Here is a 15,419-nt window from a genome sequence, read left to right on the forward strand (position 1 = left end):
ATATCTGACTTTTAAGAGTTAAAGTGACTGTCTGGCTTGGCATGGCATAAACATGACCACCTATGAAGAGGTTGAGCTGTCTTCTCGACTTGTGTGACTAGGCGTTAAAAATGTATATTTTTGGCTACTTGGGGGGCAGCAAAAACAAGCTAACATTGAAATGTGAAGTCTTTTTAATTTATTATGGCTCATGTTACAAAAACTAACCGCCTGTTGACCAAAATAAACTTTGTCAAGCTATGATTTGTACTCCACTCATGCCTGAAGTAGATCTCTCTTTATCTGCTGAATGATCAACTTTAACCAGCTATTTGCTAACATTGTCTTTTTGCTGGTGCAAGGGAGGTAGCAAGTACATATTAGCTTTTTAGAGCTATTTGCTTCATAATAGCTGCTGACAACAGCTGCCAAAAACAGTCAAAACAAGAATGCATTACAAGAGAAGTGAGATTGAACAACTAATTGGGAGCTGCAAACCATGGACGTATACGCAGCTTTATTGTAGGGCTGAGGGGTACTGCAGCTGGGTGATAAACCTGTGTGGGTTTATCACAGTAAGTAGCTTCTACATCACAATCAGTCAACCAAAACTGCATTAAGTCTGCCTCTATCTTGTGTCCTATTTACTAAATTAGTTTCAAAGACAGCTTTATGAAGATTACCAGGAAGAGCTGATTCTTGTCCGTCATTATGTTGCGTAAGTAATGCATCTGTCTCAGCTAGGTGCAGTATGAGTTTATCAGAAGCATCCCAGTCGACATGAGGTGAACTAAATAGGACTTTCATCATAATATGTGTTGATGTTACCTAATCTGATTCACACTCATGCAGATATTGAGTCACAGATCTGGCCTCGTTGACTTCTAAAATCTTAGGGTGACGGCTGAGCTCCAGCTGCAAAGTCCTTCCTCGACCTTTGACAGCTTTAAGATAGAGGAGGAAGAGTCGAGGTCCCCAAGGGTATCCAAGGCACTGGATGTTTTCCAATAACAGCTTATGGCTGAGGGGAATTGTACTCTCCCCCAGTGGCAATGTGATTCTATCACTTTTAACCATGTGCTGTTGCTACTTTTTTCTGCTCCTCTCTCTCTTTCTCTCTTTCTCTCTCGCTCTCTCTCTCTCTCTCTCTTTGAAACCCCTCAGAGTTTTGACCTGATTCTGGGACGTCACTATCACCAGACCACTGGAGAGAAATTTGATAGGGAAAAGAAACTCTATGAGCATGACTGAAATTTAAGCATGATATTTCAATATACAGTGTGTGTGTGTGTGTGTGTGTGTGTGTGTGTGTGTGTGTGTGTGTGTGTGTGTGTGTGTGTGTGTGTGTGTGTGTGTGTGTGTCCATGTGCAGTAAGTGTGAGGCTTACCTCATTTTCATTTTGTTGAGGTGATGGTGGGTCTATTACTGCCAGTTGGACCACAGTCCCCCAGACCTGTGTGTGTGGACCGCTTGCTGTCAGTTTAAACTGGACTGGCTCGTCCAGGCTGGCTCCCTCTCCCTGGGCAAAGATGGAACCATCTGTCTGAACGCTGAAGTTAGGGTCACTGCTCTGGAAAACCACCGCTTGGTTCCCCAAGCAGTCATCAAACTTCACTGTGGACAAGGAAATGGAGAAAATTTTCATATATTCAGTAAAGCAGTTCTTATTAAAAAAAAAAAAGCCAAAACAAACAAGTCTGTGCACATATACATACACTGGGTACATTTGCATTGCACACAAATATAAGAATGAAAGGCACACAAAGAGTAGTAACTTAAAAGATTACATCAGCGGCTGCATTTTATGCTATGTTTAAAGGGTTGTTCTCTCCAGCTGCTGCATGTGAAAATAAGCTGCAGAGGTATTATGCAGAGCCTTGTAGAAGGCTTGAATTAGCTACTTCGACTTAAAAGGAATGGTCATGTCTTAGTATAAAAAAGGAAAAAAAACACTTTTTTTTAATAAAAAGTTTCAACTTCTAAAAGAAAGTTCAAAGTCTCAAAGGGTAAACAGAATGAGACATACAAGCAGTTATCTGCTACCATTCACATTTATAAAAGTTTAAAGTGTACTGATCTGCCAGGAAATATTGATTCCAGTGTTGTGGTATTCAAAAAGTACAAGGCTTTTTTTATTTCCTGACTGTCAAACACAATGCTTTTAGCTTTTAATCTGAAGGCCAAAATCGCTCTATTTTTACTTCTTCCGCAGTTATCTCTGGCAGCTACACTCAGATCCTCGTCATGAGGTCATGTGCTTTCACTATGATTGCAACACAGGTCGACCCTTCCGCTCTTTCTGCAATTTGTGTCCGTGATGAGACAAACTGAAGACATATATGAAAACCAGAGGCACCAAATGCTGTGCTTTAAATGCCACAATGTGCTGCAAAGCATTTTAAGTGCACTGGCTTTAAACTTTGAAGCATTTTCTTGACTCCAGAAGATGGCAACGTTGATTATGTTTTCATCCATTTACTGCAAATCACTGGATGTGTCTGAAATCAAAGCAGTGGATTTGAGCAGTCTTCAAGTGAAGCTTCGCATCGTAACGCATCATGTTATATGTTGCTTGCATTGTGAATGCGGTTGTACACTTTTTTTCACAATGCATTGTGGGATATACAATGAGTCCATAAGGGAGTTTTTGTCACGCATGTATTTGGCCAAACTGAGTAAATTGTTCATAGAGGGGTCTTATAAAATATGAAAAGATTTAAATTCAACTCCAGTCGAAAAATCCGTGAAAGCAGCTCAAAGACCTGGAACTTTATTGTTGAAAAATTGAAAATGTTAACCTCTGCCTGAGGGAGCTTGTGAGGGGTCAAACTAGTTTTATTTCTCAGGATTCTGAATCCGTTGCAAACATTTTGCACAAAATCCACTCCTTGGTAAAAACAAAACAAAACTAAACTAAACAAAAAAAGAAAACGGCCACATCCACTTTGACATATAGGCCTACATTTAAAAGTAGCTTTATTTGTTGAATTCAATATCTCAGTTATGAGTAAAAAAAAATGATACTGCTCCATGATATCATTGCTCAGGTGTCGAGGTCTGAGTCTTCTCCAGACTCTACATCATTGGTTCCCAAAGAGGGGGTCTGGACCGCCTCGGTGGTCATGAGACAGATATGTTATATATGTTATAAGACACCTTTATGAATGAATTAGTGAAGAAATTAAAAGTCTTGGTAAGTAATGTACCGGTATTCCCATTTTTGGATTCCTATGTAGGGTCTGACACTCCTTAATTAGAATTCGGACAATGCTACAAAATGGTGTATTCCTAATATGGTGCAATGCAGTGTGAGGCGTGATTTCAGACTCAGTATGCAACTTTAAGTTAGTGCTATGCATTTCCTAAAGCTTTTATTTTCCACACATTCATTGTTGCTATCAAAGTTTACAAAGATAATATGAGTGAGAATAGAGATAGAGATCATTTCTGCTTACATTCATGTAAAACGCTTGTTGCAACTGTGCAGCACTGAATTTTAAGTTGATTTCTCCTTTATCTCTTTTCTCAAATGTTCCCACACCTAAGGACCAAAATCCACATCTTTCTTCCTGTTTTTTTTTTTTTTTTTTCATATATAACGCCAAAACACGACAACTGTTTGGCATAAATACAGTCATGATAATCTATTCACTGTTATCAACGTCTCTGCAGGAAACAGTTTCACAAACTTACAAAGAATGGCCTTTTTCCACCAGTGCATATGAATATGAATTCATTCCAAGTCCTTTTTATGTGTGAAGCTCAAAACAGCGTTTAAAGAAATTAAATTGAAATGAGGGAATAAACAGGAATAAACAGAAATTAATCATCATTTCATTATTTTGTTTCAGTGTGTGCATCTCTTCTTGTGAGTGTCACAGATTAATATGTGCATTTTCACATCATCATGAACAGAAAGAAACAGCCAGAAAAGAAAATCTCTGGATTTGTTCTCTCTTTAATGAACACGTTCAGTCTTTTCCACTTCATGTTAGAATGGCAGTATGTAGCAGCAGGTCAGTATATGGAGCTTACTGATTTGTCAGGGAAGTCCTGTGATTGATCTCTTCTGAAACTGAGTTCATGAGACGATGAGAAGATGAGTCACAGAGAAGTATAGCCTTCACTGGCCTTCCGTCCTCATCTCCTTCCTCCCTTGCGGCATCAACAGCCCTCCCTCTCTGGGATTACAATGTCTAGACGGCATATCATAAGAAAACCGGAGCTAAAGGTCTTAACTTACTGCTGTAACTTCTCTTTTTCTATATCCGCATCTGCAGTTGAAACAAAGTTTCCATTAGGGAAAGTATAAACTGCACAAGTAAATCAGGCTTTTGGATACAAATGGCCTCAAGTATGTCTGTCATCATGTCAGCACCCATCTCTGTGAGGCCACAAGGCCAGACAGTCACTCAGTCAGAGGGGACAGCTCTTTAACAACTGTCCTCCGAGGACGGCAGGTGCTGCAGAAGTGTCCAAGTCTAGACAGGACATAAAGGATGGATTACATCAACTCGAAAGAGCCAAAAAGTCTCTGCAATTCATCGGGTTGTTCCTGTCTTTGTGTAGCTGAACATTTCCATCCCAAATAAACCCCCTGGAAATAAACATGTTAGCTTGTTCCTGTTTGCTTCATTCTCTTGCCTTTTTGTCAAATCCGATCATATCTATTTTGCTATTATTTTCAAATATTCTCAAAGATTAGATTTGGTATGGGTGGGGAGGGGGGAACAACAACAAAAACACCAGTTGGCAAACATGTCTGTGCAGAACAGAGTTCTGAAAGGCTGACAGATTACATTAAGAACGAGAAAGTAAGAAATCTAATTCAAAGCATGCTTTATTATATTACTAAGTCGTCCTTCTCTGTGACAAAATCAGCGACAGGAAAAAAAACCCAAAACAACAAGCAGCAGGTGGTCTGATGCCCCTTCTCTCACTGTCCTCCAATTATTGTCTCGTCTCTCTGCGAGCCAGGCACGTAGCCAGCAGTGCAGCACTACTGCAGTCATGTCTTCTCCAAGACTGTGGGCTTCGGCTTCACACCGAGGCAAGTGGGGGATCGTTATCTATATTATAGAGAACATGAACACCCTGGCTTTCACTCCATACTAAAAAGTGTGATTGTTTCTTATTGAAATACAAATGACTTGTCTGTGTTTATTTTGATTAATAAGCTGCTGACAACAAGATGAAAAATGTGTCTACTTCCAGAAAAAATGGGGTGAGAATGACTTTCTGCACTTAATGAATAAAAGCTGCAGTGTTGCAGTGGTTTGATCAAAATGGTTTGGTTTCTTTTGGTTTGGTGAAATGTTCTCTTTAATCAGTTTTATGTAGAACTGACGGCGCAGGCCCATTATTTCAAAGTGACAATAAAGGGTTAAAATTGAAAATAAAATCACACACACTGTTTCACAATCTGTTAAAGATGCTTGCTCGAGTTGTACGGTGAAAGGGATGGTAAAATACTAAATAGAATATATATAAAGTAGTGTATTTAAATAAAAATCTGTTCAATCGATGAGCAACTTAATATTGAGATAAGTGGTTGTGTCAATACTGTGGGGGTATATCCATCCCTCTCTCTCTCTCTCTCTCTCTCTGTGTGTGTGAGCTTTTTTTGTTCAATGATTGTGTGCATGCCTCAACAATGACAAGCTGAGCTCACTGCACCAATGCCCACACACAAATGGAGTAACAGGCTGCACATAGAGCACCCAGAGGGTCTCATTCTTGCACCAATTAAAGAAAAAGACAGTGCCAATTTTATCCCTCCATCAACACACACACACGTACTGTACACACACATCATTCTGCAATAGCTCCTCTTTCACTCAGGCAAGTCGATACTGCTATGAGAGAGATTATAAAATCGTCTGACAACAAAGCAATGGAGCCCATTGGCACATAGCCGCACATTAACAAGTCGTCTATAAAGCAGCAGCCCAGGTTGTGCATTGATCTGGCAAATAACGCCAACACCCCATTGTGCCAAGCAGCCAGTACAGCACTTCACTACTACTCTATGGAGGTAATGTGAGCTGTTACGTCCCTGTAAAGATGCAAATTTTATCATGTCTTAGGGAATCAGTGTATTCCATGACTTCTTTACCACCATTGTTTTGAGAACCCCCCCCCCCAACACACACACACTCACAGACACTTTTCTAATTAAAGTTCCCTTCTCCCTCCAACAAGACAAGGACAAGGAGGACAAGGAGGAGAGCAACGCAGAAAAGAGTTGTGACCTTCTTCTGGTGTTCTCTGGACAGCCTGACAGGAAGTAGGTGACAAGTGTTGAAAGGGAAGTGAGAATGGGATACAGTCAGGGGAGACAGAGGAGCCGAGAGCTGAGGAGTGACAGGAAGAAGGTGAGAGGAAAGAGGGAGGAGGGGAGGGGGAGAGTTGAGAGGGAGGGACACTGACGATGGAGGCTTTGTGGAGTTGGAAATAAGAGAGACAAATGAATGATAGGCAATAAAGGGAAAAAAAAGGGAAGAGGCCTACAGGCTCATACGCAGTTTAGAGTTGCTTAGTTTGAGTTCTCCTGAGGCCTCAGAGTTTACAGCTGCAGCCATTTTAATTGGTTTACTGTACATTTAATGCATCACATATTCAGGAATATTTTAGTTTTCGTCGGCCTCGGTATGTATAGGGCTTGCGTTCCATGCTTTGCAGCTGGTTTACTTCTGCAGCCGGTGTAAACCACAGTGGACCGATGGCCTCTCGTATGATGGCTGTGTCAGATTAAACTGGATATAAACAATCCTCTGGAGCAATGTGTAACTACATGCATCCAGATGGCCAAACGGTCCTCAACCCTCGCTGCTGTGGGTTCAAAACCATCCTCAGCCCTTTGCTGCACGTCGTCCCCCGCTCGCTGTCGTCCTAACATTTCCTGTCTCTCTTCAGCTGTCCTATCTAATACAGACAAAAAAGGCCAACCAAGATAACTTCTATGAAAAAATTAAAACATTGAGCAAAAGCATGTGGACGTTAATCTACAAATGCTGTAGTGCTAGCACTGTCAAATGTTAGCAACACGTAGCAAACCAATCTGCCATCCTTTACCATGCAGGGTAATGCATGTTGACTGACATTAAAAATATTAACTAAGCCACACATTTTATCTAGTTTAGCCGTGATAAATAGACTGTGCTCAATGTGACTGAGGGTTTTCTTACTTTTAAACAAGTCGTTTAGTCTGAATTTAAATTCCTGCTGCATCAACATGGAAATTAGTCGCTACGAACGTCCCTATCAGATGTCACGCTGACCAACAAAGCAGCAAAGAAATGACTATAGCTTTGATTTGTGCTCCTATCACTCCGATTGAGGACACAAGAAGTGGAGGCAGAAAACGATAGGCGGTGGGAGAGAGTAGCGGGAGGAGAGGCGTAGGCTGGGAAGGGCATTGGAGGGGGCCATGGCATTGGGATCCTGGCACAGTGCAGCACAGGCTCTCTCTCACACAGCCACATTGGAATGGATGGGACGCTCAGATGGCTGTTTAAACAGGTTAATTGGGCTGGCCTCCCTAGAGATAGGGACAGATGGATGGATGGATAGAATGAGAGAGGAGAGATAGAGGGAGCAAGAGAGAGACAAAGGGAGAGCGATGGTGCTCTGAGGGGTGGAAACAGGACAGGGTGAGGAGATGGATGGTGAGGGACAAGTATGGCGTCTGATCAGAGGCACCGTGGGGAGTGTGTGGTCTAATCAGAGTGGATTGCGGATAAACAGAGCCAGGTCCTCTGTCCACTCCTGATAGACTATGAAAGCAGAACTAACATGTGATGGAAGGGTGTTTAAAGAATGTTAGAAGCCCATCAGGGAGGGTTTTCATTGAAGCAAATCACTGCTCATGCCTCCATTCTGTGCAGAAACCTACAAACAGTGACGAGCTACAGAAAATATTCAGCCACAGACTGAGAGGAAACAGGCAGAACACAGAGATGTATCCAACCCGTTATGAACCCCCCCGCCCCAAAAAAAAAAAGACTGCAGAGAAAAAAATTTGAACCAAATACAAAATGTCCTTTCATGAAAATAAATGAAGCTTTCCTACACAGAGATGCAACAATGTTTCAAAGTTTAATCTATGAAAAGCTAATCAGTCAAATATGCATCAGAGCTAAATGCATTTGTTTGACTTTTCACACCTGCTTGCAATGCTTTAGTTCTCAAACTATTTTATGTTTTTACTACATTTTAAGTCCATTTGCACTTGGGAAATTAAGAGAATAAACTGCAGTCATGTCTGACAACTACCAAGTTGCAAGGAATGAACAAACAAAATGCTTCTAATATGGTTAAAGTCTTTAACTCTTTCAAGATACCATAGAGAATGGGCTGATGTTCACAGGAGTGATTCCATGGGTCTGTTGGGGTCCTTTTTCACCCCTAGACAGATAACTCCTCTGCATGAACAAATGTTGGTTTTCAATGCTTGGCAGGGCATTGAGAGTAAGTGCTCAGGTCCGATTAGCAGGTTTCCTACTGTCGTTGCAAGATTTGCACATTTTAAGGCAACGATTTGGTTTAAAGTTTGTCGGCCCTCATGAGACCCCTGGTGGTCTGGGGCCTCAAGCAGTTGCCTGCTTTGCCTGTTTACAAGCAGCGCCTCTGGATGTTCATCACAGCTTCGCAACGCTTGTCATATTTCACTGTTCATCGGTAGTAAGTGCACCTGAAGGAGGCGGGGGGGGAAATGGAGAATTTTTAAGTGATGAAAAAGATTTTTTGTAGGCACAAGTTGTGTTTTCATTTTGAATGGGAATGAGGGAAAAAGTGCAATCTCATTAAAGTATTGCTTGCAGTCTATGCATTTAAATGTCATACTTGTTTTGAATCTCAGTCCTGAAACAATGTAAGCGTTTCCCAGTTTCTTTTCTGTCTCTAAACTTTTCCAGCCCTGCTTATGCAGCACCAGTGCACCACTGCAGTACATCGTAAAGTGAATGGAGAGTTGTGTGTGTCCTGGATATGGATGGCCTGTGGTGTCTTATGTAAAATTAAGCAGCTTTTCTCTGTGTTTTTGTTTGGTTGAACAGCGATGCATATTACCTCACCGCTCGGCTTTCTCTGGGTCAGAATCCAAAATGTCAGCGTGAAATATGAGGCTGCAGGCTGTGGCTGGGAACTTTTTACCCTTATACTCTTCTGTAGGTTTGCTAGAAAAATCTCCCAGTGACGTGTTACATCAAACTGTAACTGAATGAATGACTCAAAGCTTGGATACAAGGAAAGACTTGAGGCAATCACGGAGACAATTACAGCAGTGTGTTTGTGTGTGTGTGTGTGTGTGTGTGTGTGTGTGTGTGTGTGTGTACACTGCTGGCTAAATCTGGATGCACTCCTGTAAGTGTGGAGGTCAGACGCCTCCTCTAAACATCTGTGTTTATTTTAAACCACTCTGTCAGCAGCAGTTAAAGACCAATTAAAAAGATGCTGTGCATGGGAAGTAAGCAGCTGACTTTCCTTTAATGTGGATGCTGTAATACATCCTTTGGCAAAGGTTAATTTTGTTGATTTTCACTCGATAATGAACAGTAATATCACTTGCCAGCCAGCTTTCCAGCAAAGCTTTTGCCATGATTCTTAAGGTCCAGGCTTAAAAACTTAAGGTCACATGTTGCGTATAAATCTACCTGACCATTGAAATTGTCTCTTGGCACAGCTGAGGCTCTGTTGGACAGCGAATCAAGGGGTTACTGCTGCAGACGTTGATGCTTAGTCATTGAATGGGGGCCACTTTTACTAACAGGCTGGTTGATCCCGGAGCTGCTTGACTTGGCATGAATATAGTTGGGTAGTTACAGACGGTGTTATTTTTCTTTTATGTATCCGATTTGTGTTCAGCGTTCAGGTTTGTCAGCTCAGTGAGGTTCTGTACATTTTACCAAAGCAATTCAGCAGGACCTGGAGAACCTCAACTGTTTATTCTTAGACCGCGGGAAGAATAAAGACGTAGTGGGTGATGTTTTACAGTGATCTTCATTACAGTATGAAGAACCTTTTACACACAGAACCCTGAGCTCATAGCATGCACGTGAAGTAAGCCAGAGTGCATGCATTACATTCATTTTGTGAGCCTCAAATCGATAAGCACAAGGACACATGCCGTTCATACTCATATTCAAGCCACATAGACATGGTTTCTGACTCTTCAGCATCACTCTAATGACTGATTAGTATTCCTCTAAACAAGCACAGAAGCGCCTGATCGGCCTTCATCAATTCTCAGCCATCTCTTCCTGTGAGGGGAGCTGAACTTCTGCCTGAGCTCGCATCACGACTCCAAACAACCTCAGTGTGTCTTTCATCACTAGGGACTCATAAAAACAACAGAGAGAGTCAGAAACCTAGCAACCTGACCCAAGTTAACAAATTTCCGAGGCATCACTAAATAATATTTTCATTTCACATGTCTCGTGAAAAACAACATGAAGATATTGATTACACAGGAAAATACAGACACGAACATAACAATCTCCATAAAGGATGTTCTGTCACTATCATCAATTTGCCACCTCTCCTGTTTATGTCCTTATAATCAAAACCAAAAATTCTTGTTTGTTTCTTTGGTTCTGATCCATTAAATTAGTTTCTTCCCTCCTTCATGGAAGACAGACAGAGAGCGAGAGAGCAAGAAAAAGAGAACATGAGAATTGTAGAGAGAACACGTCTTTTGGCAATTAGGGATGGCTTTAGTGGTGATTACGAGAGAAGGCAGTGTGAGAGAGAGCGGGATCAGGCAGAATAAAGCCTCTTCCAGGAAGAGAAAAGCCTCTTTATGGAGAAAAAGGGAGGAGGAAATAATAGAAGAATAAAAGTGAGGACAAACTTCCTCAACTTTTTTTTTGCAGGGGCGAATCTGTTTAGCTGTTCTGGAGTCCACATACACACACACACACACACACACACACACACACACAAACAAAACCCAAGAAGACAGTTAACACAGCCAAAGGTATTTACACAGCAAACCAAGGGCACATATCCACAGGATCCTCTCGTTCTCCTCAGAAGTCATTTGGCATGCCTGTATGAAAGTGGGTGGGGGACAGAAACTGTTCTCTGTTCTCAGGTTTTCTTCAATGTGTTTTTTTTTTTTTTCTTGGATCAATAGCCTACACATTTCATGGTGGATATGATTCATACAGTACAGGTTAGTGTTCAGATCACCACTGTCTGCCTAAAGCCTCTTAGCAAGATATTTGATACAGTCTGACCAACAGAACATAAGAGAAAAGTGCAGCAGCCTGTCGTCAGCATGTGTGTGTTTGTGTAACGGGGTCTGGCGTCTGCAGGACTGCTCGTGGCTCCAGTGGTGTTGTGGTTGGAGTGAGACGGAGAAGGCGAGGTGGCTCTCTTTGAGAGTGTACAGTTTACTCTGAAAGGGGCGGCTCCTGTCAGCCTTCTGCATCCAGTCAGCCTTTGCAGGATTATATTTGCTTTTATGCATTCTGATTTGCATACCTTGTTACACTGTCTTGGCTGTTCAAGATCAACAAAGCTGCAGGAGCGCCTTTTCTCGGACAGTGATCTCAAAGTCTTACTTTGGTGTGCCTTTTCCCCATTGGTCTTTTATGTCTATCTACCTGAGCTGGAACAGCTCCCAGTCTCTGCCCAGTCTCATTTTACTCCATAAGCCACTGTATCTCTTATTTTGCTCATCACTGCAGAAAACATGAGGACAAATGCAGATGCAGTGTCATAAAAAGGCAGCTTAGTGGAGGCCATAAAAAGCAAAGACTTCAACTTTATCTCAGTGTTTGCCTGCAAGCGTCAAATATGCTTGTTGTAAAGAAAAAGAAATCATTTTCATATTGTTTTTTTTCTCTCTCAAGCTTCCCCAAGGAAGCAAACAGCACAAAATTGCTTTCCCCAACTGCTGCAGGAAATGGAGGCTGTTTTCTCAAATCTAATCAACATCTCTCCATCAAAACTTTAAGAAAAGGTTCTGTTTTTCCTATTGTTGGGGTCAGAGCATTAACCAGAGAAATCCCTCTAGCCTTTAAACCGTGGAAAAACATACATGTAATTACACAGTCTGTATGGAGGCTTAGGAACATGGTTTTTCAATACGAGGTTATATCAACTGTTTTTTTCCCTTGAAAGATAGCCATCAGGCTGTGATCCCTGAATTCCGGGGGCTGCTGGGGGACTTTATTGGCTGAACCGCATAATTAGTGGGTCTGAAGTTTCACAAACATAGGAACTCTGCTTAAAGTTCATCTAAGGGACAAATCAGAAGAACTCAAACTCTGTAAAATATGTCTTGACACGTAACACTTATACTTAAAATTGAAGAACTGTTTATTGATTTTTGAGTTCCTTAGCTAGAACTGGATCAAAACTTCTTTTCACACTTGAACATCAAAAGGAATAGATAAACGCCTTAATAGATAAACTATTGGAAATGAGACTCTCTCTTTCATATTTGTAATTGCTGATGAAGTCAAACTAGTCCAACATTCAAAGGAACTGTGACTATTGTGGATGATGATTTTGCACCACATGACTTACACCCAGTGCCAACAGTTCAGTCAGACTTTAAGATGTGTGCCCCAAAAGAGAGACACAACGCAAACTTAGGTGTGGTTGTTTCTGACTTGATTCAGGAGAAACAGTTTGTGTCCCATCATAGTGTGTCTATTTCTGACTCAAACAATTTTGTGGAACAATCTTCTCCGCTCACAGGCTTGTTTTACCACATGTTTGTTTTTATTCTTGCTGTTTTCTTCCACTGACCAAGTTAATTTCCGGTTCGCCAGATCGACGTTGTTGTTAATGTCCGTTTCGGGTTGGGACTGATGGAGAGGACACATTGAAGCCACTGAAACATCCAAATTGAGTCGGATCTGTAGGAATCACATTTGAATCACATTCGAAACCGCCTGTGTATGTTGTTTGACTCAGATTTGGAAACATCAGATCTCATGTGGCTTTTTGTGTCCAGACAGGCAAAAAAAAGAAAAAAAAGAAAACTATAATCTGGATATGCTGAAAAAAAATCAGATTTGGAGGTGCAAGGTGAACAAGACCTTCAACAAAAACATAAACTGTGCATGTTGGTGCAAATAGGATTGTGAATGTGTGTGTAAACCTATAAGCTACATTGTAGTGTCATAGAGCAGGCTAAAAAAGACAGATTAGTCACTGATAATTATTTACACCATCTTCCCAAAGAGTCTTTAGATGAGAGATTACATGATGTTTTGCAGCACTGAACCTTCCCCGGGCTGAATGACGACCTTTAGAATGAGGTGAATGTTGGGTCTTAATTCTTTCAGCTTAATGTGTTCGAGGGCCCTTAAAACAATAATAAGGCTATAGCCCAAAAAAAGAATGGCCTAGCCAAGTGGTTGTCGCAATGGTGAGTGAACACGAACGAGTTTGTGTGCACACACAGTCTGAACGGTCCACACATCTCTCCTGCAGGTGAAAGTGTGAAATACAGAAACGCTTTGCAGCAACTGTTGATTTGATGAGGCTGTCAGGTAACACCTATACACCGGCAAACATCCTTTGACTCATTTTCAAACACATGCACACACACACACACACACCTAAACACACACACGAACACACACACACACAGTAGAGAGAGTCACAGAAGCTCTGAGCTGAAAGGGGCTGGCAGAGACAGGATCCCAAAGGTACAAACACAGGCAGCAGTGTAACAGCCCACACCTCTTCTCTACATCCAAAAAAAACAAAACAAATCCTCCAGTAAACACAAACACATATGCTCTACAATCAAATTAATTTATCATTTGACAGACTGTCAGAGATGCAGCTCTAACCTCTATTGTTGTTAATTGTTGTGCAGTCTAGCAGAAGAAGGCCCCAGAGCTCTGTAGAAGAGGCCATGTGGTGTGTGTCTATGGGTGGGATTTTATTTGAGGTGGATGTGTGAGGGATATGAACATAAACAAACACATGTGCATCAGTATGAGTGTGCGTGTGTGCGTTTGTGTTAGTGGTCTGATAGCGGTATGTTCTGTGTGTGGGAAAAGCACATTTGCTGTGCTGGCAGGTTGCTCTGACAAGTCCTGTTAATGAGAAAATCCCCACAAGTCTTTTGGGCTGGGGAGAGAAACTAGAGACCTTGATCATCATCTGTTCAGATTTGAAGAGAGACAGAGAGAGAGAGAGAGAGAGAGAGAGAGAGAGAGAGAGAGAGAAAGAGAGAGAGAGAGAGAGAGAGAGAGGGGAAGGAGAGTGCAGAACAGCAAAAAGTATATGCACAATTAGACAAACAGTCTCCGGGAGTGGTGAGTGGTGCTAAGTAGATGCATCGACCAGCACAGGATAAGACACACGATAGGTGTATTGAGGAAGTGTTTCGAAGACGGAACAGTTTCACATCACATGCTGGATGCAAATAAGAGTGAAATAATATTTGTTTGTAATCTGGACATTTGCACTATTGTACTCACAGTGCGTCAAAAAACACATGGCAGTTTAAAGTTAGAAAGCCTGCAGGCAAACACGCCTCAGTGAAGTACAGCATCGGAGGAAAATCAAAACTTGCCAAAGGCAGGTTGTCCCCATAGGGTGTGTGACAGCTCCATTTGACTGAGTGAAACAGAGTCAAACATGTTATGACAAAGCTGTAATGTTGTATAAAAAGTCAGAGATGTGAAACAATACTTTGAACATTAGTCTGTCAAACATTCCTTTGATTTATGCACAGTGTAAAAGTGCTTTTATACTCATGCAGGTATATGATTATAATCTCTGCAGACATATTGTATACGTATGCGTGTGATTGAACGAGTGAACATACAGTGTGAGAACACTGGTACTTGTGATAAGCTGCCAACTTGGCTGCAGTTGAGTCACCTGCGCCTGGCTCAGTGAGGCAAAGACAACTGGCTCCTCGTGAGTTTGGAGAATCACACACCAAGTGGAGAGGGTTTAGAAATGCATGAAGGGCTCTGCTGTGTAGCATTACCATGATTCATCTTCACAAAACTGCAAAAGCTTGTGATAATCGCTTTAGCTAATCCTTGCACGCTTTGGGCAAACAAGCATGGAGAGAGTGAAGGGGTGGATTTTCTTTTTCACCCTGGGGGGAGGACTGAACTGGGGGATGGTGTGGGTAAAATATGGTCAGACATGGAGGAGTGTGGTATTTATGTATTTGTTCAGAAGAGTCAGTGCAACCACTTGCAACATGTCTTCATTCAAGATGCTGGGAAAAGGACTGTTGCACTAAATTGTTTGGCTTCATACGCAGGCCCAGAGCAAACCTACTTTATACGTTTCGGGGTATGATTGCCTTGATTGTCTGTGCATGCAAGCGTTTTTTTTTTTATCCTGGCCGATCCATCATTATCTGTGGCTCCTTTATAACCAATAAAGCCTCTCATTCTCAGCTCTGCCAGGTTGCCTGTGCTCTTTCTATTCCTAGACTTTGGATGCC

At 41.7% G+C, this 15,419-nt stretch overlaps 1 protein-coding gene across 3 annotated transcripts in view; it reads right to left on the bottom strand.

Moving 5' to 3' along the window:
• Nucleotides 1-15,419, bottom strand: part of LOC306833603 (cadherin-4-like) — a 209,579-nt gene that overhangs the window by 65,126 nt on the left and 129,034 nt on the right. For all 3 annotated transcript variants that reach the window (XM_079358979.1, XM_079358980.1, XM_079358978.1), the window contains one exon: nucleotides 1,368-1,594. In XM_079358979.1, coding sequence (XP_079215105.1) covers nucleotides 1,368-1,594 — 227 coding nt within the window. The remainder of the gene's footprint in view (nucleotides 1-1,367; nucleotides 1,595-15,419) is intronic.

Source organism: Symphodus melops (genome assembly GCF_947650265.1).
Source record: "Symphodus melops genome assembly, chromosome: 13".
NCBI classification, from domain to species: domain Eukaryota; kingdom Metazoa; phylum Chordata; class Actinopteri; order Labriformes; family Labridae; genus Symphodus; species Symphodus melops.